The sequence below is a fragment of the Seriola dumerili genome, unplaced genomic scaffold, assembly GCF_002260705.1.
Source record: "Seriola dumerili isolate Sdu_G_001 unplaced genomic scaffold, Sdu_1.0 BDQW01000468.1, whole genome shotgun sequence".
Classification (NCBI taxonomy): Eukaryota; Metazoa; Chordata; class Actinopteri; order Carangiformes; family Carangidae; genus Seriola; species Seriola dumerili.
The window spans coordinates 3772204-3798616 of record NW_019174723.1 but is presented as its reverse complement, the minus strand read 5'-3'; the positions used below and the strand labels follow the sequence as shown (position 1 = coordinate 3798616).

At 39.6% G+C, this 26413-nt stretch overlaps 5 protein-coding genes across 5 annotated transcripts; all 5 read left to right on the top strand.

The window, feature by feature from the left end:
• Positions 1-5331: 5331 nt before the first annotated feature.
• Positions 5332-12898, top strand: wisp2 (WNT1 inducible signaling pathway protein 2). Its single transcript, XM_022763233.1, has 5 exons — positions 5332-5460; positions 6503-6719; positions 7280-7528; positions 9806-10050; positions 10963-12898. Exons 1-5 carry the CDS (start codon positions 5398-5400, stop codon positions 11248-11250), a joined length of 1062 nt encoding a protein of 353 aa, XP_022618954.1. The 5' UTR covers positions 5332-5397; the 3' UTR covers positions 11251-12898.
• A 1886-nt stretch (positions 12899-14784) lies between these two features.
• LOC111234977 (P2Y purinoceptor 1-like) lies at positions 14785-16019 on the top strand. Its single transcript, XM_022763236.1, has 2 exons — positions 14785-15522; positions 15688-16019. Exons 1-2 carry the CDS (start codon positions 14842-14844, stop codon positions 15844-15846), a joined length of 840 nt encoding a protein of 279 aa, XP_022618957.1. The 5' UTR covers positions 14785-14841; the 3' UTR covers positions 15847-16019.
• Positions 16020-17135: 1116 nt separating this feature from the next.
• On the top strand, positions 17136-22779 carry LOC111234985 (P2Y purinoceptor 1-like). Its single transcript, XM_022763244.1, has 2 exons — positions 17136-17179; positions 21465-22779. The coding sequence occupies exons 1-2, from the start codon at positions 17176-17178 to the stop codon at positions 22373-22375; spliced, it is 915 nt and encodes a 304-aa protein (XP_022618965.1). The 5' UTR covers positions 17136-17175; the 3' UTR covers positions 22376-22779.
• LOC111234983 (P2Y purinoceptor 1-like) lies at positions 19671-20967 on the top strand. The gene has a single exon (XM_022763241.1). It carries the CDS (start codon positions 19673-19675, stop codon positions 20651-20653), a length of 981 nt encoding a protein of 326 aa, XP_022618962.1. The 5' UTR covers positions 19671-19672; the 3' UTR covers positions 20654-20967.
• Positions 22780-24210: 1431 nt separating the features above from the next.
• LOC111234982 (P2Y purinoceptor 1-like) lies at positions 24211-26399 on the top strand. Its single transcript, XM_022763240.1, has one exon. The coding sequence runs from the start codon at positions 24250-24252 to the stop codon at positions 25231-25233; it is 984 nt and encodes a 327-aa protein (XP_022618961.1). The 5' UTR covers positions 24211-24249; the 3' UTR covers positions 25234-26399.
• Positions 26400-26413: the final 14 nt, after the last annotated feature.

Sequence of the window (26413 nt, the reverse complement as noted above, 5' to 3'; positions counted from 1 at the left end):
GACACATTAATCATATAAATGCAGTAATATGCACATGCACACAGGACTTACACAATCAGACCTTGAAAAATTCTTTTTCTCTGGTATGTTTCCATTTTGTGGTTTCAGATTCTGTTCTCTACATTTTTAGACTCCTGGTGTGTGGAATTTAGGTAATTACCATATTTAGTCTCTGGCTGAATGGCTAGGTGGAATTAAATTCTGTCTCAGTTCGCTGTTTTGGATATATTTAGACCACTCACTATTTAAGATGAATATTTCATCATTTAACAGCTGTGCACCTGTAGGATTTCCTCTGCGGCTCACAAGAGTGCTTTCAGAGGAAACACCTGGACATCTTATTGGTGAAAGTACTTTTGCTGCTGGTCATTATGTTATGTAAATGTTAGGAAACTTTTCCGTCTGCTTGAACATTTATGTCTTCATCTTGTCTTTTTCCTCCCTATTAAAAGTTTTATGACTGAAAACTGCATTTCCACTTTTCGGACTCCTGCCCAGATTCATCCAAATATCTTGAATGAAAACAAGTGACTTCAGCTTCATGCACTGTGTTCTAGTGGTCGTTGAATAAATGAGAAATCTGTGCAGAAGTAATTTGGGTCTGCAGTATTCAAGGCCAAGACAGTATTATCTACAGGAAAATCTCAAACCCATGTTGCTGTTAGAGGAAAAGTATTTGAGCTGAGGTGTGTTGAAGGAGTCATAAAGAAAGATGAGGGAGAAGCAGACAGAACAGACATGGTGCAGTTTGAACATTTGTTTTGAATGGATTAAGACAGCTCAGTCTGTGACCTCTACAGGGTGCGGTGGTGATCCAGTGATGCCCGTCATTACATTACCTCTCTGAAATCCTTACTGGAACAATGAGTCAGTACAACTCAGTACATCAACATCGTGAATAGACTACAACTCACACATGCTTTCTGACTTCAGGGCTGGACCACTTGCAGGTTTTTGCTATTTGTGACTGTTCCAACAGTCATGGCTAATCGGCCTTCCTCACTGAAAGGATACCTGCAGATTTGGCAGTGCCAATGTGCCAGTGACCGGAAAACTGTCAGCGACACAGGGTGCCAAAACCTCAGACACTAATTAGCCTACCAAGTGCACTTGGAGCTGCTCTGCATGTTATGTATGTGTCAAATATTGTGCCGGGAGAAGATTAGAGTATTATTTGTGGCTGTTACAGCCCACAGTCTGTTTATTCTGAGTCACAGTCAAATCAGTCACAGCTAGTTGGCGAACCGAAACCCACAGACTGGCAGACATGAATATTGTCTGGGTTTGCTGAGGTCACAGTGTTGGGGGTATGGAAATGTACTTTTCAGAAAAAGCACAAGCCTAAAAATGTGTAGGGCATTAGAAGGTGTTGTGGTTGTTAAAACTACAGTGGCCAAAAATGAACTGCAGAATCAAAATATATGAACACAGTTTTTAATCTGCTTTGATTTGCAGATATATTTTTAACCAGCTGATTGTGCTCTCAATGTCAGTATTGATTTGTATGATTTTAGTTGTTCAACCATTTCAACAAAACTAGATTAAAGGTGTGTTCAGTCAGAAAGCGAAACAAATTTGACCAATTGTACATTAGCTAGCTAGCTTGCCACAGGTGAATCAACTGTGTCTATGGGAGTATGCCCATGTGTTTGTGAACTAAGAACTCAAGTGACTCCACTTGTCTTTTATTTTCCACCCATTGCCTCCATTTTTTGCTCAAGTTGAAACATTTCCAACTTGTGCAAATGGGTCTTTTCGTCAATTTGCAGAATGTTAATATGCTCACACTGACAATGCTAACCTGATGTTTCACCATCTTAGTTTAGCATGTTGGCATGCTCACATTTTCTTATTCGAACTATATACAAGCTGTAGCTGATGGACATGACATTAGTTTTGCAGGTATTTGGTCATAAACCGAAGAATTTGACAAATTAATAATTTTACCTGATGATGCTGCTAAACAAAGAGTCACAGGATCACTAAAGTTAGTGCAGTTCATCCTGAGGGGGACATTAACGTCTGTGTCAAATAAATTAATTCAATAGCTGCAGAAGTTTTTGGGCTATTTCACTCAAAACAACAAATTTGAACCTCATGGCTGCTCTAGAGGAAAAGTCAGGGGATCACAAAAGTCAGTCAGATTCATCCTCTGGGAACCATGAATGTCTGTCCACACTTTGATAACAATCCAGCGAATAGTTGTTGAGATATTTCAGTTGGAGTGGAGGCCGACAAACAGACATTGCCATCCCTCCCTATAGAGAGATGAAATTGGTAGCATTTCTTTTCTCTATCTCTTTTACAATCAGAACTGCAGGGTTTCACATCTGTAAATATGATTTTACCACTGCATAACTTTAGCAGAGTGTCACCTCTGAGTATCATTACAACAGTCTTAGTCTTCGCTGTATTTCATGCTGCCTCCACTCAGGTATTTCTGGGTTGTTGGATGACTTTTCTGAACATGTGTTAGACATTTTTGCTCCACAGTGACAGATTTGGTAGAGAGATTTACTTTTCTTTCAGCTCTTAGATCAATTCATTCTTTTCTAACATTTACAGGACAAATAATATTTTCATTACTTTGCCCCTGCAGTTTTTGCATTCATGAATCAACAAGGGATCCAATGGGTTCTTCCTACACTCCAGCACATACCAAAACAATATTCACCTAAAACTGAATGGGCGTCATTGTACAGGATTTCGGGAGGTTCTTCAAAAGTGTCGATTGTCAGTGAGAGTGATGCTTTACTGTTTGGGACCTCTCCAACATCTGTGTGCTCTGGAAAAATGTGTTGAGCCTTCTCTGGCTCTTCTGGTTTAAGTTGGCAGACATGAATTCACTATGACTGATACTGGCTACAGTTGTTGATATTATGACTTTACTCTATCCTTCTCACACAGTAGTTGTTCATAGAGCTAGCATAATGAAGCTGGACAATCAAGCATAGTGAAGCTGGACTATTCATACAGTTTGTCCTTCCAAATATATTTAAGAGCATACAAGACTCAGGATTTTAAGCTCAAGAGAGGCTTGAAGATTTTTCCTGATATTGAGTGGTATTTGTAATATTCAGTGGACAAAGTCCTGCATGTTATAGTGGAGCTATTGAACGTTATAATGCAATCCTTCCAGCCTCTGTCATTCTTGGAGAGCATGGAAAACACATGGAGTGGTGGCCAGGAAAGCATAGTTTTCAGAGAAAGCAGTATTTGAGGCCTTGGAGTACATCTATGCTGGCTGGCCACCTGGAGGCCACCTGCCAGGGACAGACATACTTTCCTCTTCTCTATCTTTCTGTCTGTCTCCTTCTATTTATAACTCATCAGTGGATGTCTTTACTGCCCACCCAGCTCTGTGACAAATGACTGATGTTGAAATTCAGGAATCTAGTGTTACTTTTCACTGAATTCCTTTTACCATGAATGGCTTACTTTCTGTTTCAGTCAGCAGTCTTTTTACTGTAGTATTTAGATTCAGGCATGTTATGACAACATTCTTATCATATGCTCCGTGTACGTAACTGTACTGTAAAATAAACGTTTTTTTTGTTTTTAGCCATGCTAGTCAGTCTGTCCACCACTTTGACCCTGACTTATGTCAATAACTATCTGTTGAACTGCCATGAAATTTTGTACATTTATAATCCTCAGAGGACGAATCCTTTTACTCCAATACAAGTATCTGACAGATGCAATTACTAGTTACTTTTTACAACATAAAATGTGATGAAAATTTTATTGATTAAACTAACCAAGAGTACATAAGATAAATAGCTTCATGTCTTATATAGAAGTATAACACCCACAGGGGCCATTTTTTGCATGGAGTACTTTTACTTTTGGTTTTTTAAGTAGGCTACATTTTGCATAACTTTGTGTTTGGTATTAGGCCTACTACATTTACTTAAGTAACGGATCTGAATACTTCTTTCACACTGTTAACTTTTTTCTCCCCAGCAGTCATGACATTTGAACTTCTGGCCCAACAATATGCCTGGGTCCTCGGCCCATGTCTGGCCCATATATTTCCACAACTGGGCAGAGTCTGGCTGTTATCCTCCTGTATTGACTGATTTTCTGTGTGTGGCAGAATTGGTCCAGATGTGGAAGTACAATCATGCTGTATATGGGCCAAAGTCAGGCCATGGAACCAGGCGTATACTGGGGCAGAAGAAGACCATGATTAATTGTACTCACTTTGGTGATTCCCTGGTCAGGTCAAAATTTAATTTGTCAAGTAGAGGCCAAATTCTTGCAAAGTTAATGTCATTCCCATCAGCATCAGCTGTACTTTGTTTTTAGTGCTAATGTTAGCATGCTAACATGTTAAATTAAGATGGTGACAATGGTTACACTTACTCAACATCAACATGGTAGTATTAGTCATTGTGAGCATATTAGCATGCTGACATTAGCACTTAGCTCAAAGCACTGCTGTGCCCAAGTATAGCTCAGTCTCGTTGGGATAGTCACAGACACAACACACATGCTGTTTGGGTTAATGATAGCTGTTACACTGCATTCAGACCTGAGTCGGTCTCATTGTGAGCACTGGTGCCTCTGCTATAACTGTTGAGTAATTAGGCAGCTCACTTACAATCTGTCTAATACAGGACGTGTCTTTGTGGCCTCTGAGGAGTTTTCTTTTTTCACTGTTTGCTTCCAAGCTTCTGTTTGAATTCTCTTCAGACTTCTCTTACAATAGAAGAAATCATTATGATTCAAGTTCATTCCAACCTCAGACATGCTGCCCTCACACCATGGAAACCAGAGGGAAGAGAAGGATTAAATCTCTTTTACGTCTGGCTGAAGTTGCACATTAGGGTTTCAGATGTATTTTGGGTTTTGAGATGAAAAATTAAATGGTGGAAATATCTGTTCCATATCCCTCATTTCCAAAGATCAGCTGCTATATCTGACTGACCAGCAGCTTTTAAAAACACCAGCAAGATAAAAAATCTCATCAACTTAAATCAGAATCATCACCACAAAAGCCCTGGAGGTTGTTTGACTTGTAGACGACTTGGCTAATGTATTTTTCTCCGCTCAGCTCGTGTTAAGCTGTGTAAACTTAGAGCGCCACAAGACTGGAAAGAGAGGGAGGAGAAGGAAAAAGAGGGGAAAGAGTTGGGGGTGGAGGTGTGTGTGCGTGTGTGTCTGTGTGTATGTGTCTGGAAGTGGAAATGGGCAGCAAGGAGGAGGAATGTGAAACATTTCTGATGCTGGTCCAGTGGCTGTTTACACGGTAGTCAGCCTGTGACATCAGAGTCCAGACTTTATAAATGTCAGCAGGCGCAAGAATGAGCAGTTAGCAAACAGCTGCACTGGTCGCACCACACTGTCACACAGGTTAGAGAGACGGACTGAGCTCCATCAGCAACACCAGCCCCCATGGACCGACTGCTGTGTGACTGTGTGATCGCTGTGGCTGTGCTGCTGTGTGTGGCTACACAGGTGAGGCCTGCTCCTGCTTATTTACAGTACTAACTTTTAAGTGAGATGATTATTTGTTTCTCTGTGTGTGTGTGTGTGTGTGAGAGAGAGAGAGAGAGAGAGAGAGAGAGAGAGAGAGAGTAAGCAAGCATGGGAGTTCAAACAATGAAGCTGATTTCCTATCTTGGCTCACTTTATTGTTAAGATTGATTAATGTTGAAATGTCGTTGAAATTTTCTGTGCAGGAAATCACTGAGGCAGAGTCTCAGTGTGATCATTTATTCATAAGTTGTGGTGATATGTTGGAAAATGGGCAACATCTCCTTATCTGAAGAGAAAAGTGATTATAGCCAAATTATCTGGACACAAATAAGCTCGTAGACGAGCTCTGTGTTAAACCCATCACAGTTTATTAAAGCCAAGGTGATGTCTTTGCTTGTTTAGTCTGACCCACAGATAGTGCAGTTTCATTTCATGACAACATGACACAAAGAAAATCAAATGATCTCAACTGAGAAGCTGGAACGAGAGAGTTTTTTTGCTTTAAAATAGACTTTTAAATGAATCGATAATCGATTATAGTTTCAGCCCGATAGATAAGCGAAGTCACCTTGTCAAAATCATGTTTACATAACTTTTATAACACCAGACTGTGTGCGCAGTCAGGGGCACATTCTTATCCAGTGTGATCATGTTGTTTTGTGGTTTAAAGTTGATCTGCAGTAAGCACATAAAGCTCGGTGTTGCTGGAGTGTATGTTTGATAGTAGGAATACCTCGCTGGTGGACTGTATTTTTTTGCAGTGTCTTTGTCAGGACACCTTGAAGGGATTCTGGTTAAGTGAGACTGGGCTTGTTTAGATCTTGCCTGTGTTTTTGGCTCCATCAGACACATGTAATTGGAAACAGTGGTTTGGCCTGATGGTGTTGGATTCAATAGAACACAATAACATTTTCTTTACTCTTTCATATATAAAAATGTAGTAATGAGATTAATCATTTTAGATTATCATGATGATCGTGGTGGTGATAACACTAATATCAAAGGTTTCCTGTCCCTGCAGGTGTTGTGCCAGCTGTGTGACAGGCCCTGCCTTTGCCCCAGTCCCGCCCTGCAGTGCGCCGCAGGAGTCCCACTGGTGCTGGATGGCTGCCGGTGCTGCCAGGTGTGTGCCAGGCAGCGAGGCCAGTCCTGCACCGAGATGTTTCCCTGCGACACCCAGAGAGGTCTGCAGTGTGATTATAGCGCCAGCTTTCCCGGAGACCCTGGAGAGTGTGTCAGTGAGTGCCTTTTTCTTAACAAGCAAACAACCAGGCCCATGTCTGTTTGGGTAAGACAGAGTGGAGGACACACAGGGAGGGGTTGATAGATCCTCAGCCAGTCTGCACGAGTGGGACAAACAGACAGTTAATGTTTAGAGTCTGCTCAGCCGAGCAGGACGGCCTGCTGGGCGACGGTGCTTTGCCAGAACTCCAAAACGTCTCAGCTTCTATTTCCAGGGCTGCTGTTGACACTTTTCCTTTAATGACTGCCCTTTGAGCATGATAGATTGCAGAGACAACACTCATGGATTGAAAAACAGACTCCTCAGTTTCTCAGTAGAGAGGCCTGTTTTCCCATAAAACTACACAACCATTGGCAGGGACAGCAGCTCCTGTGTCCTCACCTCTCGCCCTCTTTGATTTTCCTCTGCTGTGTCCCCCTGCATCCATCCACCTCCCCGCACCCACTCTCTCTTCACCTAAATTAATCTTTTTCGCTTCCTGATTAAGTTTCCCACTTCAATCCAAGGTCAAGTTGTGGTTGAGAAAAGACGCCGTCTGTGCTGCGTTTCCTACAGGTCAGGAGGATCTGGGCTGTGAAGTCAACGGCATCACTTACCACGAGGGCCAGTCGTTCCAGCCCTCCTGTGACACTTACTGCCACTGCAGGGGAGGAGGGGTGACCTGTGTGCCAGCTTGTCCCCTGACTGGACGTCTTCCCACTCCAGACTGCCCCAACCCACAACACATCCGCCTGCCGGGGAAATGCTGTAAGGAATGGGTGTGTGAAAACCTCGAGAACACAGTCATTCAGGATGCGATCACAGGTAAACTCCACAGGTGGATGGATGATTTACGTGACTGTTAAATCAGCCTTTAAAGGAGAAACGCGTCAAACATCCTCTGATGCAAGCGTGTATTTATTTAAAAAAAAAAAAAGTTCTTGGTAGCAGCAGCAGTGAAATACAGTAGAAGCCTACAGAAATGTATTATGACATATTACATACATATGTCAATTATGAGGGGATATATTATTATCACATATATACATCCTCTGGATATATGAAGATATGAATTCATAACATATATGAAATACTCTCAGTAAAATTTGTATATGTACATATATTACAGAATTTCTATGTGATGAATTTTGATATGGTATAACATGTTGTGACCATATATGTGAATGGATAGATATTTAATTTACATATGCAAGTTTATCAAAACAACATACATATACAATTCTTTATTCTTGTATATGTTTTTCTTATTAATTTCTCATTAATTTTAAACATGATATCAGACTTTTGGACCCCAATATATATAATATCTGTGTATATTGACATGCTCTGGGATGGATATACATTTATGTAACATATGTCTACAATATAAGCCTACATACATAAACATACATATTTGTATGGGCTAGGCATATGAGATTATTCAAATTTGTAATAGATTTCCTCTATAATTTTTACATATGTTTTTATTTTATATATACATATATTTCATATATGGAAATTCAATATATGTACATATTAAATAGTTAAATTAAGAGTTTGACATTTAAGGAAATGCGCTTATTCACTTTCTTAGATGTAAATAAGGGTTAGATGACATTTTTTATACAACCCTCATACCTTTACACTGCCTGTATTGACCTTATCAAACTCTCTGCAAGAAAGCAAATGAGTGTAGTTCTCAAAATGTTGAACTACTGCTTTAAATTTTATCCTGATGTCAGAGCTGTATATTTACAGCATATTTTCCAGGGTCAGGGTGCTGGTGCCAGATGTATCTCTACATCGTACTGTCTGACTTCCTCAGCTTCAGTTGTTACTCACTGATGATCAGTCCATATGACAACCCAATCCTTCCTTCATTTGTATGAGCTTTGTCACTGGTGGTCATGTCTGGAAGTTTTTACTGGAGCGTTTTTGCATTAAACTGGGGCGTGTCTGGGCAAAGAAAAACTCCCAGAGTCCAAATATATCCCAGATTTCTTTGGAAAAGTGAAAACATTTTTTTCCCCCAGTCACCAAGTTTCCTAGTTTCATAACAACAACTAACCGCAGCTGTGTGACAATTAAACATATGAAGCTATGTTGAGATTACATTACTGCATTAAAAGGGGTGTGTGTGAGAGAGGGAGAGAGAGAGAGAGAGAGAGGGAGAAAGAGAAGGGGGTGTGTTAGGGAAATGAAGCCACTCTAAAAACATCTGGAATTCCAAACACTGTCTGAGTCAAACTGCATTATGAGAACAGCAAAGGAACATTTTGTTCTTGAATACAAATACTGCCATGTCATGCCTGAAAATCAGCTGATTATTATGACTTTTACATGTTAGTTTTGGCATGAACAAAAATTTGCTTTGGATTTTAATATGAACAAAAATCCAAAGTATTGGACTGCAATGGAGATTTTTGTAAGCAAAATAAAAAAGAACAATCAGATGAGACTTTAAAGTTACTGGAAGCGATTCACTGGGGTAAGTAAGTTCAATCAGCAGTTGGAGCTGCAGCAGTGGCTGTGAATCAGTTCACCGAGGCAACTGGGACACTTTATAACCCTTCATCAGCAACAAATCTCAGTCAAATCTGAACATGACTTACACTTTCTGATATCATTATCTCTGATTTCCGGTTGTGAATAAACTTTAATAAATCTGCTTAGAAATCATACAAAAAACCTCCTTATAACTCCACAACTTGTCTTAGAATCATCATGTTTTTAAGTTTTCTTCATAATCAAAGTAACCCAGTGATAGCTGTCTGTACATACATGGCTACACTGATGAACAGGAACTGCTAATAGCTAATTCGGCATACTTTTAATGTTGCTTGCTGTTTTTCCCATTTTCAGTGTTAATGCTAAGGTAAGCTAACCTGCTACTGGCTGAATGGTATCGATTTTTTCATCTAACTCTTGGCAAGAAAGCAAATAAGTGTGTTCCCCAAAATGTCAAACTACTCCTTTAAAATCAGTGATCACTTGCTAACGAGCTGGGAATCACAGCATACATGCATGCTGCATAATGAACTGCAAATGTGATTTTAATTTTGCTTCTTACTCCAGTCATTGTTTTATCTGGTTTTCCTCCAGCCATGAGAACTGACAACAGGTTGTGGCCCTCTCTCCCGAGGGATCACCCTCTAAACAAACTGGTGCCACCTGCCTCCACCTGTATAGAGCAGAGCACCCAGTGGAGCGCCTGTTCCCAGAGCTGTGGGGCTGGGGTCTCCACAAGGGTTTCTAACCAGAATCCTTCCTGCAAGCTACAAATGGAGACTCGACTTTGTAAAGTGCGGCCTTGCCATGCAGTTCAGCCGCCGCCCAGGAAACCCACGGTGAGCTCTGCACACAACACTACTGCTCCTTCTGCTTAGTTCTGCTGCTGTGTGTTGTCAGGTTTTTCCTCACCATATATCCCATCATGTTTTTTTTTTTTGTTTTTTTTTACAGTTCAGCCAAATCATGAAAAATGAAGAAGAATTTTTAGAGATGATTATCTCAAAAATTAGATTCCAAGATATCTAAATGTACAGTGTGAGACTGTTTAATAACACACAATTACATCAACAGAATTGACTTTGACTTGACACACATTTCTTAGAGTCAGAGCTACTGGATCTAAAATAGAATCTAAAACGCAACTGTAGGAATTATTGGATGATTCTGCACCTCATGATTTATGTGCAATGACAATCTTCCATGCCAATCCACAAAGAAGTGTGCATGCTGGACTTTAATGCAAGAGACCGGAGTTGGACTCCCTTCACAAACTTAAAATTAACTATTAATTATTTTATTAACCATAACCGTGACCTTAACCAAACTGTAGTCGCCATGCCCAGATATTGCAGAAAAGCCAGAACATTGACAACACATTGGACAGAAAAACAGTAATGTAATCTGGGGGTTTCCTGCATTGTCTGGCAGCAGGGTTGTAGCTCAGATGTGCTTGTATAACTAAAACTCTCAGTAAAGCATTGATCCGCTGATTTGCAGGTCAAGAGATTTCATGGTGTCATGGTTAAATTTGGGTGTAAACAGTTTAATTTGTTTGAGATTTCTGGCTCACATTTGACTCAACAGTACTTGTTATCTGGTAGGACCAGCTTCAGTGAAGCGGAGCCTTTGTTGAAAGCCTAAATGTAGCCTAATCTACATATCTAGAAGTCTTTAACCTGCAAATCATCAAATTATTGCATCCTAACTGGGTTTATCTCTTCTCACTTACCTTGTGTGTGTTTTCCCAGTGGCGACAGCAGGGGCAGTGCAAGGCCAGCTACACGTCACCAGGGCCCATTCGGCTCGTTCACCAGGGCTGCTACAGCACTCGCGCCTACAAGCTGCGGTACTGCGGACAGTGCACCGACTCTCGCTGCTGCACACCGTACCAAACCACCACTGCTGAGGTGACCTTCCGCTGCCCCTCTGGCAGACTGCTCCAGCGAGCTGTGATGATGATCCACTCGTGCGTCTGTCACAACAATTGCCCATACTCGCCGTACAGAAACCCTGCTTTCTGGGGATACAGGCCCTGATCGGCCTGTATGAGCACTGCATGAGAACAGTCAGACTGATTCAGGGGCTGGACAGTGGGAGAAACCTTATGTATCATCAGGCGGATCCACATGAGCATCCTCTAATCAATGGACCTTGAAGGAGAAAATGATCTTTGTAGATAAAAACTATGATTGAGTTGGGATGAATGTTGATCTTAACACATGGACAACCTCAGTCTGCACTTACCCATAGCTCATGTACTCTTCTGCATCTTGGGATGTTTTTTTTTGGTCTTTTAGCCTTGGCCTCCAAGAGTCTAAATCATTTTGGCAAATCAAACTTTATTTACAGTATATAGCACTTTTTGAAACAGAAGTCAAAAAGTGCTTTACAGAGAGACAGAAGAATCAGAGATCATATATAATACAAGGATAAATGAGTGTATAACCCACAAAGTAAAACTTATGGGAAACAAGTGCATTTAAAGATCATTTTTAAAGATGTGCACTGATTTTCTTCTCTGAGACTTTTACTCCCAGATATCAGAGAGTAAGACAACTCCTTCAAGCACAAAGGTGCCTGATCATGTACTGTCTCGTATATCACAAGTAAAATTTAAAAATCCTGGAAGCCAGTGGTGAGAAACTAGAACTGGTATCATCTGTGACACAATTGATTTTGTTCCAAATTTTTAAATCAAGTTGGAGTCTGATCCTTCCAATGTTCCTGAACCAAAGGACTGAACCAGTCATATGTAGCTCAAAATTTATAGTAGGATAAGAAGTAATCCCAAGACTTTCTTTTTTTTACTCTGGGTTAATGGGCCAATTAAATCTCAGTAATTCTGCATAATTGTATCTTGGACAAGACAAAGAATTTCTTGGAATTCAAATACATTTTTTCCACCTAAAAATAACCTAAACTATGAATTGAGGACAATTGACCATGATCAATTTGGTCATAAAAATAGTTTTAAAGATAAATTTCAATGAACTTGTTTGTTTGATAGAAATTCCACAGAATGATGAATGTTGTGTTGTTTTCTGACACAAGCAATGCAGCTTTCAACTTGTATAGTTTTTGTTTGTGTGTTTGTAGTCATTGCACTTATTTCTCCATTTTCTGTTTTGCTGTAAATAATTCTGGACAGATGTTTCTTATGTATAGTGAAAAATGTCAATATTGATGATATAGAACTGATGATTTTTGTGTTTTTGATTTATATTTTTTCATTTCATTACAGTATTCACAAGTTTATGTTGTTATGTTGTACATGCTGTAGCTTTTAATGACTTTTCCCAACATTTCACTTCATCATTCCTCCATCATCACTCCTAACGCCTTAAAGGAATTCCTTCACACACAAACATTCACTTGGACTCGAAAATGAACTGATTAGATTTTGGTGGTCAAAGGTCAAAGTCACTGTGACGTCACAGAACATGTTTTGAATGTGATATCTCAAGACAGCCTTGGGGGAATTTCTTCAGGTTTGCCACAAACATTCTCAAAGATGAACTGATTAGAGTTTGGTGAGCAAAGGTCAAAGTTCAAGGTGACTGTGACCTCATGTTCTTGTGAATGTGATATATCAGGAACACCCAGAGGCAATTTATTTACATCTGGCACAAACATAAATTGGACTCTTGGATGAACTGATAAGATTTTGGTGGTCAAAGGTCAAGGTCACTGTGACCTCACAAAACCCACAAATTCATACACTAATTATGACAAAATTTAACACAAATGTCTAATAGGATAAAATGATGAAGTGATGACATTTTATATCCAAATGGTCAAAGGTCAACTTCACTGTGACATCATAATGTTCTGCAAAACACTTCTGGCATTTATTCAACGCTGTAACTCAGGAAGGAGAGACTGTGACCATATTTCCTGCAACTTGGCTGCCACGAGGCAGTGATTCTAGTTTCATATGAAAATACAACCAAATTCATGAATAGTAGTAGAACTAGTATATTTTTTAATATGACCACATGACTTTATTAGACATCCTGACATCTATTGGACCAAATATTCCACCTCTGAGGCTGAGGAGTGCAGGAGCTTCATCACTTAATCATCAGAATGTGAGAAAACATTTTGAAGTGACAACAATTTGAAGGCAATATGGCTTCTATCAGGGTTCAGAATTTTAGTTTCACACATTTGATTTTTTGGGGTGAGCTTAACATAAAGAACACATATTGTTAAGCTTAATACTGTACATGTATATTTAGATTCAGTTGACTTCCTTTTAAAACCATTTCCTCCATCTGCTCAACCGTTTTCACAGCTTTTCGCTTGGGGTTGGACCACAAAAAAAAAGTATAACTGCCTTCATTCATGTTGTTATATCCACTCAGTTGTCAGTTTATTAGGAACAATTAGCAAAAATGAATTCAATGCAACAGTCCTGCAACCCCCCCCCCCCACCCGTTCATGTTCAGTTTGTGTTGAAACTGTTTTAGAGATGTTTTAATTCAACTGTATGATTATTCTGGCAGCTGCAGTTTGTGGTGATGTTGAACTATATGATGTTATCAAACCATCAGATTACAAACCTCACCTTATGTAAACCCACATTACATGGTGTCCCTTGTTATTGTAATAGTTTACCCACCATTAGAATGATTGTCTGTAATGCACACTGTCGTCTTATTTCTGTATAATCCTCTCCTTTGTATGTGAAAGAATCACACTATCTGACTAATGATACGTTGGCTATAAAGGCTATTGATATTGTGTAATATTACATTTACCAGTATATAACTTCTGGTGGTTACATGACATAGACATAGACATACAGTGTGGTATAACGGGCATAACATACATGTTTAATGTTTAATGTGCTAGAAGAATAGGCTGCTAATATAGAGCCAAATTTGTTTCAGTTTCCATTTCTCACAAGTTATTGTCAGAGATGTAAAAAAAAAAAGGAAGAATCTGTACATATGAGGCCTCACACAAGTACATAAAGTACATAAAAACCTGTAATTGTAGGCAAAGATTCACTTTAGATGACTTTGATTTTATATTTTCCATTTAAAGTCTAACTAATCAGCTTGTCATGATTTCCATCTCAGCCCTGTTATATACTGTCTCTTCTCGTACTCCATCCACCCATCCACCTATCTGACTTTACTCCTTTTCCCAGATCTACCATCTGACCTGTTTCCCATTCCTAGTTACTGGTACCTTCACCTACAAAACCCCTGTTTCTCATTTCCCGCATTGCTCGCCCTCAAATTGCCACATTGTTTCATATGTCTAAATATGTCTCCCTTTCTGCTATTTTTATTGTGGATTCTTGTTATTGTTAGCTTGCCTGCTACGTGTTGTCTGTTACCTGCCTGCCTACCTGTAAGCCTGGAATTCATCACTTATTCTCTTAAAGTAACTCCATTGCACCAGCCTTCCTGTGTGTCTGCCTGCCTCGTGCTTCAAACCAGCCATGACACCAGCTAACTGTGCAATTTCCTGGATACAGGCAGGTGTGAAAACTCAAACGTAGCATGTAGAGAGTGGGGCTTATGACGGGAAGTCATATTACACACTTGATTTCTATATGTAGATCAGATCTACATACTCACCACGTGAAGGAACTGTACTAACTGCTCCAGGAAACCATGAATAACACGGCTTCATTGCAGACTTTATATGACAGAATGAATAACACATCTTGTCCTCGTGTCAGCTTTGACTTTACAACCACTTTCCTTCCTCCTGTTTTCATCTTAGTATTCATCATTGGTCTGGTGGCTAATGGATTGGGACTGAAGTCATTGCTGCAGAACTGGAAGAAACTGGGGATCGTCAATGTGTTTGTTCTCAACCTCGGACTTGCAGATATTTTGTATCTACTCACACTACCATTCTTGGTGGTGTATTACTTTAAGGGGAGTACATGGATCTTTGGAGATGCATTCTGCAAGATAACAAGATTCTGCTTCAACCTGAATTTATATGGCAGCATTGGATTCCTTACTTGTATAAGTGTGTACAGGTACCTGGCTATTGTCCATCCAATGAGAGTGAAGGGAAGAATAACTGTCTCTCACTCTGTGGCTATCTCAGTCATGGTTTGGCTGTTGGTGGGTGTTCAAAGTCTTCCAGACATGTTCTACACCAAGACATTTGGAGACAAGCCTGGGAAATGCTACGATACCACCAGTAAAATCTATGTGGAGAATTACCTGAAATACAGCTTTGGATGGACACTCATTGGGTTTTGCATCCCATTCCTCATCATGCTGGGCTGCTACGGACATGTGATTGTCGTTCTCTGCTCCAAAAATACCACTGACAAGGTACTTAAACAGAAATGCTTGAAGTTGTTGTTTATTTTGATCCTTCTCTTCTCTGTTTGTTACATCCCCTTTCACTTATTAAAGAACCTAAATCTCTGGTCAAGAGTTCTGACCAAACATAAGATTTGCCATGAATGGTCTGACAGAGTTTACATCGCTCATCAGATAAGTCGTGGCCTTGTGTGTCTGAACAGCGCTCTCAACCCTCTGGTTTACCTCCATGGAAATAATGATATTCTTGCTCAGCTCAGACAGCTGGTCCAGCAAGCTCGTCAAGCTGTCATGCACCTGTCCATCACCTCAAATCAAGTTCCCCTGGTGTAAAATGCCTTTTATCTAAATTAAATTGAATTGCAGAATCTGTACTGTTTTTGTATTGTATTGTATTGTATTATATCACCTGTGCTTTTATAAGATGATTATTGTACTGGCTCAAGGTTTTGACCTGTGGTTGTTATATTGCTGAACATGCTAAAAATAAATCTAAAATCATATTAAAAAAGAAAATTTACTATTGTGACAGTGTGTCTGGTTATTTGCAGGTTGGCAGAGAACAGAAACACATATTGTAGTTGTGGTAGGGAGGCGCAGGGCTATGCAGGGTCTACTGGTTTTTAAAACAGGAAGTTGACTGAATCAAAAGAATGAATAGAGCTCAGAAAGCTGAAGTGAAAGAATAAACACAGCACCCAGTGCTTTCACACCTGCACAGTGACAATAACGATGTCCTCCTTTGACTTCAAATGTTTAATGCCTCATGATATTTTGTACTTGCAAAGCAGTGCTGTCTGTAGCTATTAAAGGTCTGTTAGGGTGAGGTTGTGACAAACTGCAAAAAAACATTAATGTGCACTCATTATTTTGTTTGTGTTAGAGATCTCTCCATTTCTAAATCATATCAATCATACAAAGATCAAAACATGTTTGCAAGACAGTCAAAAGTAGTGGTGGCATTAATGTTTGAAAATTAAAGATTGTTTGGTCAGGTAAAAAAGAAAATTTGTTTCATTAATTTGATTACTGTAAAACATTAAGTGTCAATTAGTTACTTGAGTACATGTTGAAAATTATCCTTAGGGTTTGCTCTTTGGTTCAGAAAAAATTCAACCCAATCCAGTAAAAAAATAAAGAAACCAAACTTCAAAAATTCATTACTAAAAATTATTTGGAGCAGAGATGAAGCAAGGTTTCATGAATGCAATAGAAGTTTAACATGAAAAACCCTTCTGCATCCGGGATGTCGGCCTGTGCATGTTAGTGTATGCGTGTGTTTTTGTTAGTTAGCTTTGTTTTTATCTTGTGAGTACCTCCTTGTCAAACCGTTGGCCTTCCCCACACTTATATAAAGGCACAGGGACTGCATACAGGTGAGATGGCGCAGTGCAGTAAGCAGGCTTCCGGTGACTTTCTAGAATTTCCTTCACTGAAGAAACCATGTTTTTGGCTAAAAAGGCCTCCGACAAAGAAAGAGATAAGAGCACAGGCAGACCGGCCATGGGGACCACCGATTCAAATCCCAGTTTTTTAAGTTTTTACGGGGACCACCACTGTCTTTACCGAGAGACAGTACTAATCTAGCTTTACCGATATGGAGAGCCCTACGAGCGACTAAAGGGCTCCTGCGTTACCCGGAACTGGCCTTTCTTCTCCTCCATGCGTAAGTAACCTGATGGCTATATAATGTCACTACATGTCTGTTTTCATCAATAACCGGCCGCAGTTGGCATGATAACCGTTAGCTAACTTACTGTTACCCTTATAATGAGATTCTTCGGCAAATGTTGCTATCGCTAGCTGGCTAACTGTCAGCATTGCAGCGGAGCATATCACAGCAATGCTAGCGTAGGCTAAAGGTCGTGGCTGAATTGTATTTTGTTTGCTCTTGTGTACACAACGCAACGTTATTCAACTGTGCTTCTTGTGCGTTTCGCTTGGCCTCCCAACACCTGAGAACGTGAAGGGGGGCGGGGGAAGCGTTTGTTTTGGTGTGAGATGCTGGTGGTCTAGTGCCATCTAGTGGCAATGACGGTCGTTTACAGAACCTTTTGATACCATAGACGTATTCTAACAAGAGGAAGAGTTTACTGTCACGATAGTAGCACTGTTAGGCTGTGCTTTGATGTAAATGGTTACTGTATGTTTGACATGTTTGCATGCTGACCTTTTGCTATTCAGCAATAAGCACAAAGCATAGCTGAGATTGATGGGAATGTCTTTAGTTTTGCAGGTATTTGCTCATAAACGAACTGATTTAGACAAATTAAAAATTTGATCTGAAGGTTGTACTAAATAAAACATTAAGGGATCATCAGACATTTAAATGGGGAACACGATTTAATGTCTGTACTACATATCATGGAATTATTTATACAGTTCAGGCATATTCTCACCTCATCAGCATTGTCAGTCATCAGCCAGGGCTGCCATTGCTGCCCCCCCCCCCCCTTTTTTTTTTTTTAGCCTTTTAGATACTTGTCAATCACCCCATACTACTATTGTGATACACAACAGAGTTTTGAAGTTGTAGAAGCTAGTCTGAGCATCAGGCTTCCATGAAATCTATATCAAACCATGCAGCTCATTATTTATCAGCCCCACCTTTTCAGCCTCTCCCCACTGGAATACTCACTTCTTCCTGCCAGCACATGCTGATGAACCACTCTGGGAAAATAGAGGCCAGAGTATGGCCTTTTAAAAATAATCTGTTTAAAACAAGAAGCTGCATATTTAGTCTTTTTCTTTATGGCTAGTATGAGTAATGTTAAAACTTGTCTCACTGCACTTGTGTGCATCATTGTATCACTAAGGATTATTTATCTGCTAGTTCTTCCCGTTTTCCCAACTGGTGATCCAGTTTTGAATAAGTACTTTTATCAATTTTGCACTTGTGCTTTTGTATTTCTGACACTTCACTTCCCCAGAACACTATGGAGCGTTTTAGTGTCTTTTAACTCATTTTGGTTAGGGATTATGTTTTTTTGCCACCTATACCAATCATCTATGAGTGAGATCGGCTGAACCACGTCAACATGTTTTTTTATTTTGTCAGTAGCATGCAGCTCTGATAACCCAGTGTACACTACCTGTCCAGAACCAGGTGAAGTCAGTGACTGGTTGGTGAACATAGTGGAGCATTTAACAGCAGAATAGACTGATTAAACTCATAAGTTGGTGGAGACCAAACCTGAGCTAGAGTGAGAGTGAATATTTGACTTTTTTTGTTGAGTGCATGGCCAGAAAAACAACTCTAAATGAACGCTCTCTGTCTGTGTGGTGTTTAAATACAGCAGGCAAATGCTTGCTGTCACGTCTGCCATAATAATTCAGTGGTAATATATCAGTATTGTGTTTATAGCTTGTTCTACTGGCTCCAACTAACCATAGAAATGAATTAAGATACTTTAAATCTCTTTGTCCTGATCTGTTAACTGTTGTACAATGTGATTTGTGATCACCAAAGTCATTTGGATACAACCTCTGAGAATCATGAATATCTGTACAAAATATGTGCAAATCAATTCACTTTATGTTGACATATTTCACAGGATTAGTGAAAACCTTGTCCTGCTTGTGATGCTAGATAAGAGGTCATGGGTATCATCTGAGGACCATGAATGTCTGATTAATTTTTAGATTAATTTAAAGAAGCATTTCACCACATCTGTAATTCTCAGTAGGCCTATTTTATGATCAGAGAGGCGAGAGTTTTCACTCTAAAGTAGGAGCTCTACCACTAGAGGGAGACTCTTACCTTCCCATTTGTGTGAATGATGAAGTACATGTATCACCCAAACTGTTAATACAAATACTCCTCATGAATAACATCATAAGGAGCTTCATATAGTAATACTAAATGAAACATTCAACCTAAGGCTTTTACTTTCTCTGACTGTGGAAATATGATGGTTTCACATACCAGACCAGACCAAAGATTAAAATGTGATGTGGTTGTGCACAAGCAAGTAAAAGAACAAAGCCTGCATACATGTGTAGGGTTGAAGAAAACGTTTTCTGTGACCTCAAATCTGCATATGAGACAACAGAGTTGCAAACAGGAAATTTGAACAAATAGGTCAGGTTTTTTCTCCTCTCATAAGCCAGATCATACACAGAGGAAAGGATTTGTAACGACTGCTTTTCAGAGGACAGAATGAATAAAACCTGTGCTTTCATCACCATTGGCTATGAGCACAGATTCCTACCTTCTCTTTACCTCTTAGTATTCATCATTGGTCTGGTAACTAATGGATGGGGACTGAAATCTTTTCTGCCAAAATGGAAGAAACTGGGGAACATCAATGTGTTTGTTCTCAACCTTGGATTTGCAAATGTTTTTTATCTACTCACACTACCATTCTTGGTGGTGTATTACTTTAAGGGGAGTACATGGATCTTTGGAGATGCATTCTGCAAGATAACAAGATTCTGCTTCAACCTGAATTTATATGGTAGCATTGGATTCCTTACTTGTATAAGTGTGTACAGGTACCTGGCTATTGTCCATCCAATGAGAGTGAAGGGAAGAATAACTGTCACTCACTCTGTGGCTATCTCAGTCATGGTTTGGCTGTTGGTGGGTGTTCAAAGTCTTCCAGACATGTTCTATGCCAAAACCCAAAGGAACAGAGCAAAATGCTATCATACCACCACTGGAGCCTATGTTGAGGATTACCTGAAATACAGCCTTGGATGGACACTGACTGGGTTTTGTATCCCACTCCTCATCACCCTGGGCTGCTATGGACACGTGATTGTCGTTCTCTGTAGCAAAAATACCACTCACATGGAACTTAAACAAAGAAGCTTGAAGTTGTTGTTTATTTTGATCCTCCTATTCTCTGTTTGTTACATCCCTTACCATGTATTCAAGAACCTCACCCTCTGGTCAAGAGTTCTGGACAAACAGAAGATATGTCGTGAATGGTCTAACGGAGTTTACATCGCTCATCAGATAAGTCGTGGCCTTGTGTGTCTGAACAGTGCTCTCAACCCTCTGGTTTACCTCCATGTGAATGAAGAAATTCCTGCTCAGGTCAGACAGCTGCTCCAGCGAGCTCGTCAAATGTCCAACTGCTTGTTTCTGTCAAACCTACACTCTTCTCCTGTGGCTCAAACTGCAGATGAAGATTAACAAGATTTAAGATTTTAGTGTTAATATTTTTATAACAAATGCTTAAACAGCGAGCATGGCGTAAGCTCAGGCATGAACACTGAAGTCATGCTCGTAGTAGCTGATTGGCATCAGTTGTTTCATATACTGGAAGATAATATCCAGTCATCTTCAGTGCAGTAGTGTGGGTCATTGAAATGTTCTTAATAGTTTCTGGCAACAGTTGAGCTCTATGGCACAGAGGAAAAGGATATATCAGGCTTTGGACACATAATTGCTCGTAGGAGACAGTGATTGTTGGTTTTTGTCTTTTCAAAGGATTTGTTAACAATAAGACAAATATCACCAGCCTTATCTTCTTAAGGGTGAGATTAGTGTTCAGAGACTTGACAGACTTGTAATTGACTTGTAGGTTAGTTTTATGAAGTTTTATAAAGACCTGTGACCTGATTTGTCCCCCAAACATCAAAACAGCTCCGTACAATACCGTTGAAAGTTAAAATCTGTGACTGACATGCACTGTGTGGCCGCTGAACCAGTTTCTTTCCTTCTGTTCATAAAGAACAGGGAAAACAATATTTACACCATAAAAGGAAATATAATGAAATGCATCCTGTTTCTAAATAAAATACCACGTCATACCATCTCAAGATGTCAGAAGGTTGTCGGGGGGGTTGATCAGGAAGCCAGTTACTTGAAACATTTAACATATCATGGTGTCTTTGGTAAACGGCTTCATAGCAGACTTTATAAGACAGAATGAATAACGCATCTTGTTCTAGTGTCAATGTTGACTTTACAGCCACTTTCCTTCCTCCTGTTTTCATCTTAGTATTCATCATTGGTCTGGTGGCTAATGGATTGGGACTGAAGTCTTTGCTGCAGAACTGGGAGAAACTAAAGATCATCAATGTGTTTGTTCTCAACCTCGGACTTGCAGATATTCTGTATCTACTCACACTACCATTCTTGGTGGTGTATTACTTTAAGGGGAGTACATGGATCTTTGGAGATGCATTCTGCAAGATAACAAGATTCTGCTTCAACCTGAATTTATATGGTAGCATTGGATTCCTTACTTGTATAAGTGTGTACAGGTACCTGGCTATTGTCCATCCAGTGAGAGTGATGGGAAGAATAACTGTCACTCAGTCTGTGGCTATCTCAGTCATGGTTTGGCTGTTGGTGGGTGTTCAAAGTCTTCCAGACATGTTCTATGCCAAAACCCAAAGGAACAGAGCAAAATGCTATCATACCACCACTGGAGCCTATGTTGAGGATTACCTGAAATACAGCCTTGGATGGACACTGACTGGGTTTTGTATCCCACTCCTCATCACCCTGGGCTGCTATGGACACGTGATTGTCGTTCTCTGTCGCAAAAATACCGCTCACATGGAACTTAAACAAAGAAGCTTGAAGTTGTTGTTTATTTTGATCCTCCTATTCTCTGTTTGTTACATCCCTTACCATGTATTCAAGAACCTCACCCTCTGGTCAAGAGTTCTGGACAAACAGAAGATATGTCGTGAATGGTCTAACGGAGTTTACATCGCTCATCAGATAAGTCGTGGCCTTGTGTGTCTGAACAGTGCTCTCAACCCTCTGGTTTACCTCCATGTGAATGAAGAAATTCCTGCTCAGGTCAGACAGCTGCTCCAGCGAGCTCGTCAAATGTTCAACCGTTTGTTTCTGTCAAACTCCGACTCTTCTCCTGTGGCTCAAACTGAAGACAAAGTTTGAAGCAATTAAACATGTTACTAATTCTGTTAAAAGAATCCTATAAACATCTGTGCAAAATGCCCATGCAAATTGTAGATGAAGTTAAATATAACAATGTTTAGTGAATGAAAGCTCAAACAGCTGCTCTGCCACTTCTTTAGACTGTCTAACATCTAGCTCTTTCTTGTATATTACTTAAAACATTAGTTCATTTCATTTCTGACCTTTGTGTTTGTTGTAATGCTTTGTTATTATATACAGAAAAAGTCAAATAAACAAGTCTTAACAAGTCTTGATATGTGTGGGGAGATGATGTTCACATTATGTGGTAGAGGGCGGAGAAGCCTAGTGTCATACACTCTGTCTCTATTGGTTCAGGACAGGAAGAACATGGTGTCCCACAAATACACAGTAAGCAAGATGTACTTCATTCATGCTTGTGATACAGAATGTATTCTGAATGATATCATTGACAATCTGTGCTGTAATCAATAACATTTGACAAACCAATCTCAAATACATTTTTTATTAAAATATTTCCCAGGTCAAGAATAAACTGTCACTCTCAAGTAGTTGAATAGCTACATGTTCTGTGAGCAGTGGAATAAAATGCAGAATAATATTAACGCTGCAGAACAAGAAAAATGATGCATTCATGTGTCACTGATGATATAGGTATAGTAACCACAATGTACCTTTTTAAAGGAATATCAACATTAGGAAACATAAAATCCCTGTAAGTGCAGTTTTGGTGATTTTGATGTTTAAGTTAAAGCTTACAAATGGAGTCGGGTGAGAAAACACCCTGAGAAGTGAAATCCAACCACTGGGTGGTGAAAGCCACTGGAAAACCCACTGAATGAGCTGAAAAATGTATTGTGGCCAACAATAAAACAGACTGTTTCCCTTACACGCATCAATGTGTGAGAAACTCGGCCATTACACCTGAAAATGACACTGTAGTATTTGCCTTTGAGATATATCAAAGGATAATTCCAGTTTATACCTTCCTGGGTTTTATTTTCAGAGCTTTGGCAGTCATTCATTTGACAACACGCTTGCAGAGATCTGGGAATTGGATGAGAAATCACCACAATAAAGTGCATCCAAGCAAGAAACACAAGTATTGGAACAATGTTATTTAAAGATAAAAACACAAGTGAGTGCATGTGAAATGTCTATGCAGGAAAACTGTGCACGCACAACTACAGTAAGTATGATAGATCAAATATAAACCAGGGAGCCAGCCTTTAAACTGTTTCTCCTTTAAAATAATTTGGCTAACCTTGTGGCTTAATTAAAGCTGATTGATCATGTGACAGCTCATGTTTCTTGCACCATTAAAATGAACTGTTAGTGATGTTGCCACATTCCCAGATGTCATGAATTAACTTGGTGAATAAAATGTTTAAGTTACAAAAAGCAATGAATTGCAAAACTATGTAAATAAGACCCATGTTGTAATTATTCTTTAATCTGGTCATAATATCAACATTCTTTGAAATTCAACCAGAAGGGCTCACTATGACATGCGTCTCTAATGATTGTCACATCACACAAAACAGCATAACACAGTTTATCTCTTTCAGTCTATATGTTCATCAGGAATCCTTCTTTAAAGAGATGTTACCTGAATTTCCTTAACCATCCAACATAATTTAGAGTGTCCATTATGTTATATGTTGAAGACTTAGAGTAAGAAACACATGTTGTGTAACAGTCAGTTGTGTGTTCACACATGATTCAGATCTACGTGATTAAAATTCAAGAGAAGTCTGAACAGGAAGGACCAAAAGACACAAATTTTACTCTCACTTCTCAAAATCACTTTGCTTTAACAGAAAACATCAGGAAAACTCACAGAGGGAATTGTACTAACAGCTGTCCAGAAGAAAATGAATAACACATCTTGTCCTGGTGTCAGCTTTGACTTTACAGCCAGATTTCTGCCTCCTGTTTTCATCTTAGTATTCATCATTGGTCTGGTGGCTAATGGATTGGGACTGAAGTCTTTGCTGCAGAATTGGGAGAAACTAACAATCATAAATGTGTTTGTTCTCAACCTTGGACTTGCAGATATTCTGTATCTACTCACACTACCATTCTTGGTGGTGTACTACTTTAAGAAGAGTACATGGATCTTTGGAGATGCATTCTGCAAGATAACAAGATTCTGCTTCAACCTGAATTTATATGGCAGCATTGGATTCCTTACTTGTATAAGTGTGTACAGGTACCTGGCTATTGTCCATCCAGTAAGAATGATGAGAAGAATCACTGTCACTCAGTCTGTGGCTATCTCAGTCATGGTTTGGCTGTTGGTGGGTGTTCAAAGTCTTCCAGACATGTTCTATGCCAAAACCAAAAGGAACAGAGCAAAATGCTATCATACCACTGCTACAGCCTATGTTGAGGATTACCTGAAATACAGCCTTGGATGGACACTGACTGGGTTTTGTATCCCACTCCTCATCACCCTGGGCTGCTATGGACACGTGATTGTCGTTCTCTGTCGCAAAAATACCACTCACATGGAACTTAAACAAAGAAGCTTGAAGTTGTTGTTTATTTTGATCCTCCTATTCTCTGTTTGTTACATCCCTTACCATGTATTCAAGAACCTCACCCTCTGGTCAAGAGTTCTGGACAAACAGAAGATATGTCGTGAATGGTCTAACGGAGTTTACATCGCTCATCAGATAAGTCGTGGCCTTGTGTGTCTGAACAGTGCTATCAACCCTCTGGTTTACCTCCATGTGAATGAAGAAATTCCTGCTCAGGTCAGACAGCTGCTCCAGCGAGCTCGTCAGATGTCCAACCGTTTGTTTCTGTCAAACTTAGACTCTGTGTCTGTGGCTCAAACTGCAGATGAAGATTAACAAGATTTAAGATTTTAGTGTTAATACTTTCATAACAAATGCTTAAACAGCTGTTCCTACAAGGCTGTCTTGCAGTGATCCATCATAGGTAGTGTTGTACAATGTGAATGAATTTGTCAGTTTTTCTTGTAAATGTTGCATTCTTTGTGTTGCTCATGATGCTGTCAAATCTTCCAGTTAAACAGGAAATTAATGGTAACCACAGCTCATGATTTGTCACTGTTTGTGGAGCGATAAGAATCATGTAATGTTGCTGCGTGGGTGGGGTGTATATACCAATTTAAAACAGGAACTTGTTAGAGAAATGTAAGTATCCTCTTAATGCACTGTACACAGGATTGTCATTATGTTAGCATTACTGATGTTGACGAGCCTGCATCAACTACAAATCACTAATGAGGTGTGAATGCTGATGATATAATGGAGAAATCCTACAAAATCACATGATTCAAATCCCTCACAAAATAACAGATTTTCAACGAGCATGGCGTAAGCTCAGGCATGAACACTGAAGTCATGCTCGTAGTAGCTGATTGGCATCAGTTGTTTCATATACTGGAAGATAATATCCAGTCATCTTCAGTGCAGTAGTGTGGGTCATTGAAATGTTCTTAATAGTTTCTGGCAACAGTTGAGCTCTATGGCACAGAGGAAAAGGATATATCAGGCTTTGGACACATAATTGCTCGTAGGAGACAGTGATTGTTGGTTTTTGTCTTTTCAAAGGATTTGTTAACAATAAGCCAAATATCACGCGCCTTATCTTCTAAAGGGTGGGATTACTGTTCAGAGACTTGACAGACTTGTAATTGACTTGTAGGTTAGTTTTATAAAGACCTGTGACCTGATTTGTCCCCCAAACATCAAAACAGCTCCGTACAATACCGTTGAAAGTTAAAATCTGTGACTGACATGCACTGTGTGGCCGCTGAACCAGTTTCTTTCCTTCTGTTCATAAAGAACAGGGAAAACAATATTTACACCATAAAAGGAAATATAATGAAATGCATCCTGTTTTAAAATAAAATACCACGTCACACCTTAAACCTCAAGATGTCTGCATTCACACCTTGGGAGATGGTATGTGTTCATTTTCTGCTCATCACAACACTGAGAAGGTTGTGGGGGAAAAAAAAATTGATCAGGAAGCCAGTTACTTGAAACATTCAAGATATCATTG

Coding starts and splice junctions, on each gene's coding strand:
- wisp2 (XM_022763233.1), top strand. CDS start 5,398: ATGGACCGACTGCTGTGTGACTGTGTGATCGCTGTGGCTGTGCTGCTG. Junction 6,720..7,279: donor AGACCCTGGAGAGTGTGTCA/GTGAGTGCCTTT, acceptor CGTTTCCTACAG/GTCAGGAGGATCTGGGCTGT. Junction 7,529..9,805: donor CATTCAGGATGCGATCACAG/GTAAACTCCACA, acceptor GTTTTCCTCCAG/CCATGAGAACTGACAACAGG.
- LOC111234977 (XM_022763236.1), top strand. CDS start 14,842: ATGAATAACACGGCTTCATTGCAGACTTTATATGACAGAATGAATAAC. Junction 15,523..15,687: donor CCAAAAATACCACTGACAAG/GTACTTAAACAG, acceptor ATCGCTCATCAG/ATAAGTCGTGGCCTTGTGTG.
- LOC111234983 (XM_022763241.1), top strand. CDS start 19,673: ATGAATAAAACCTGTGCTTTCATCACCATTGGCTATGAGCACAGATTC.
- LOC111234982 (XM_022763240.1), top strand. CDS start 24,250: ATGAATAACACATCTTGTCCTGGTGTCAGCTTTGACTTTACAGCCAGA.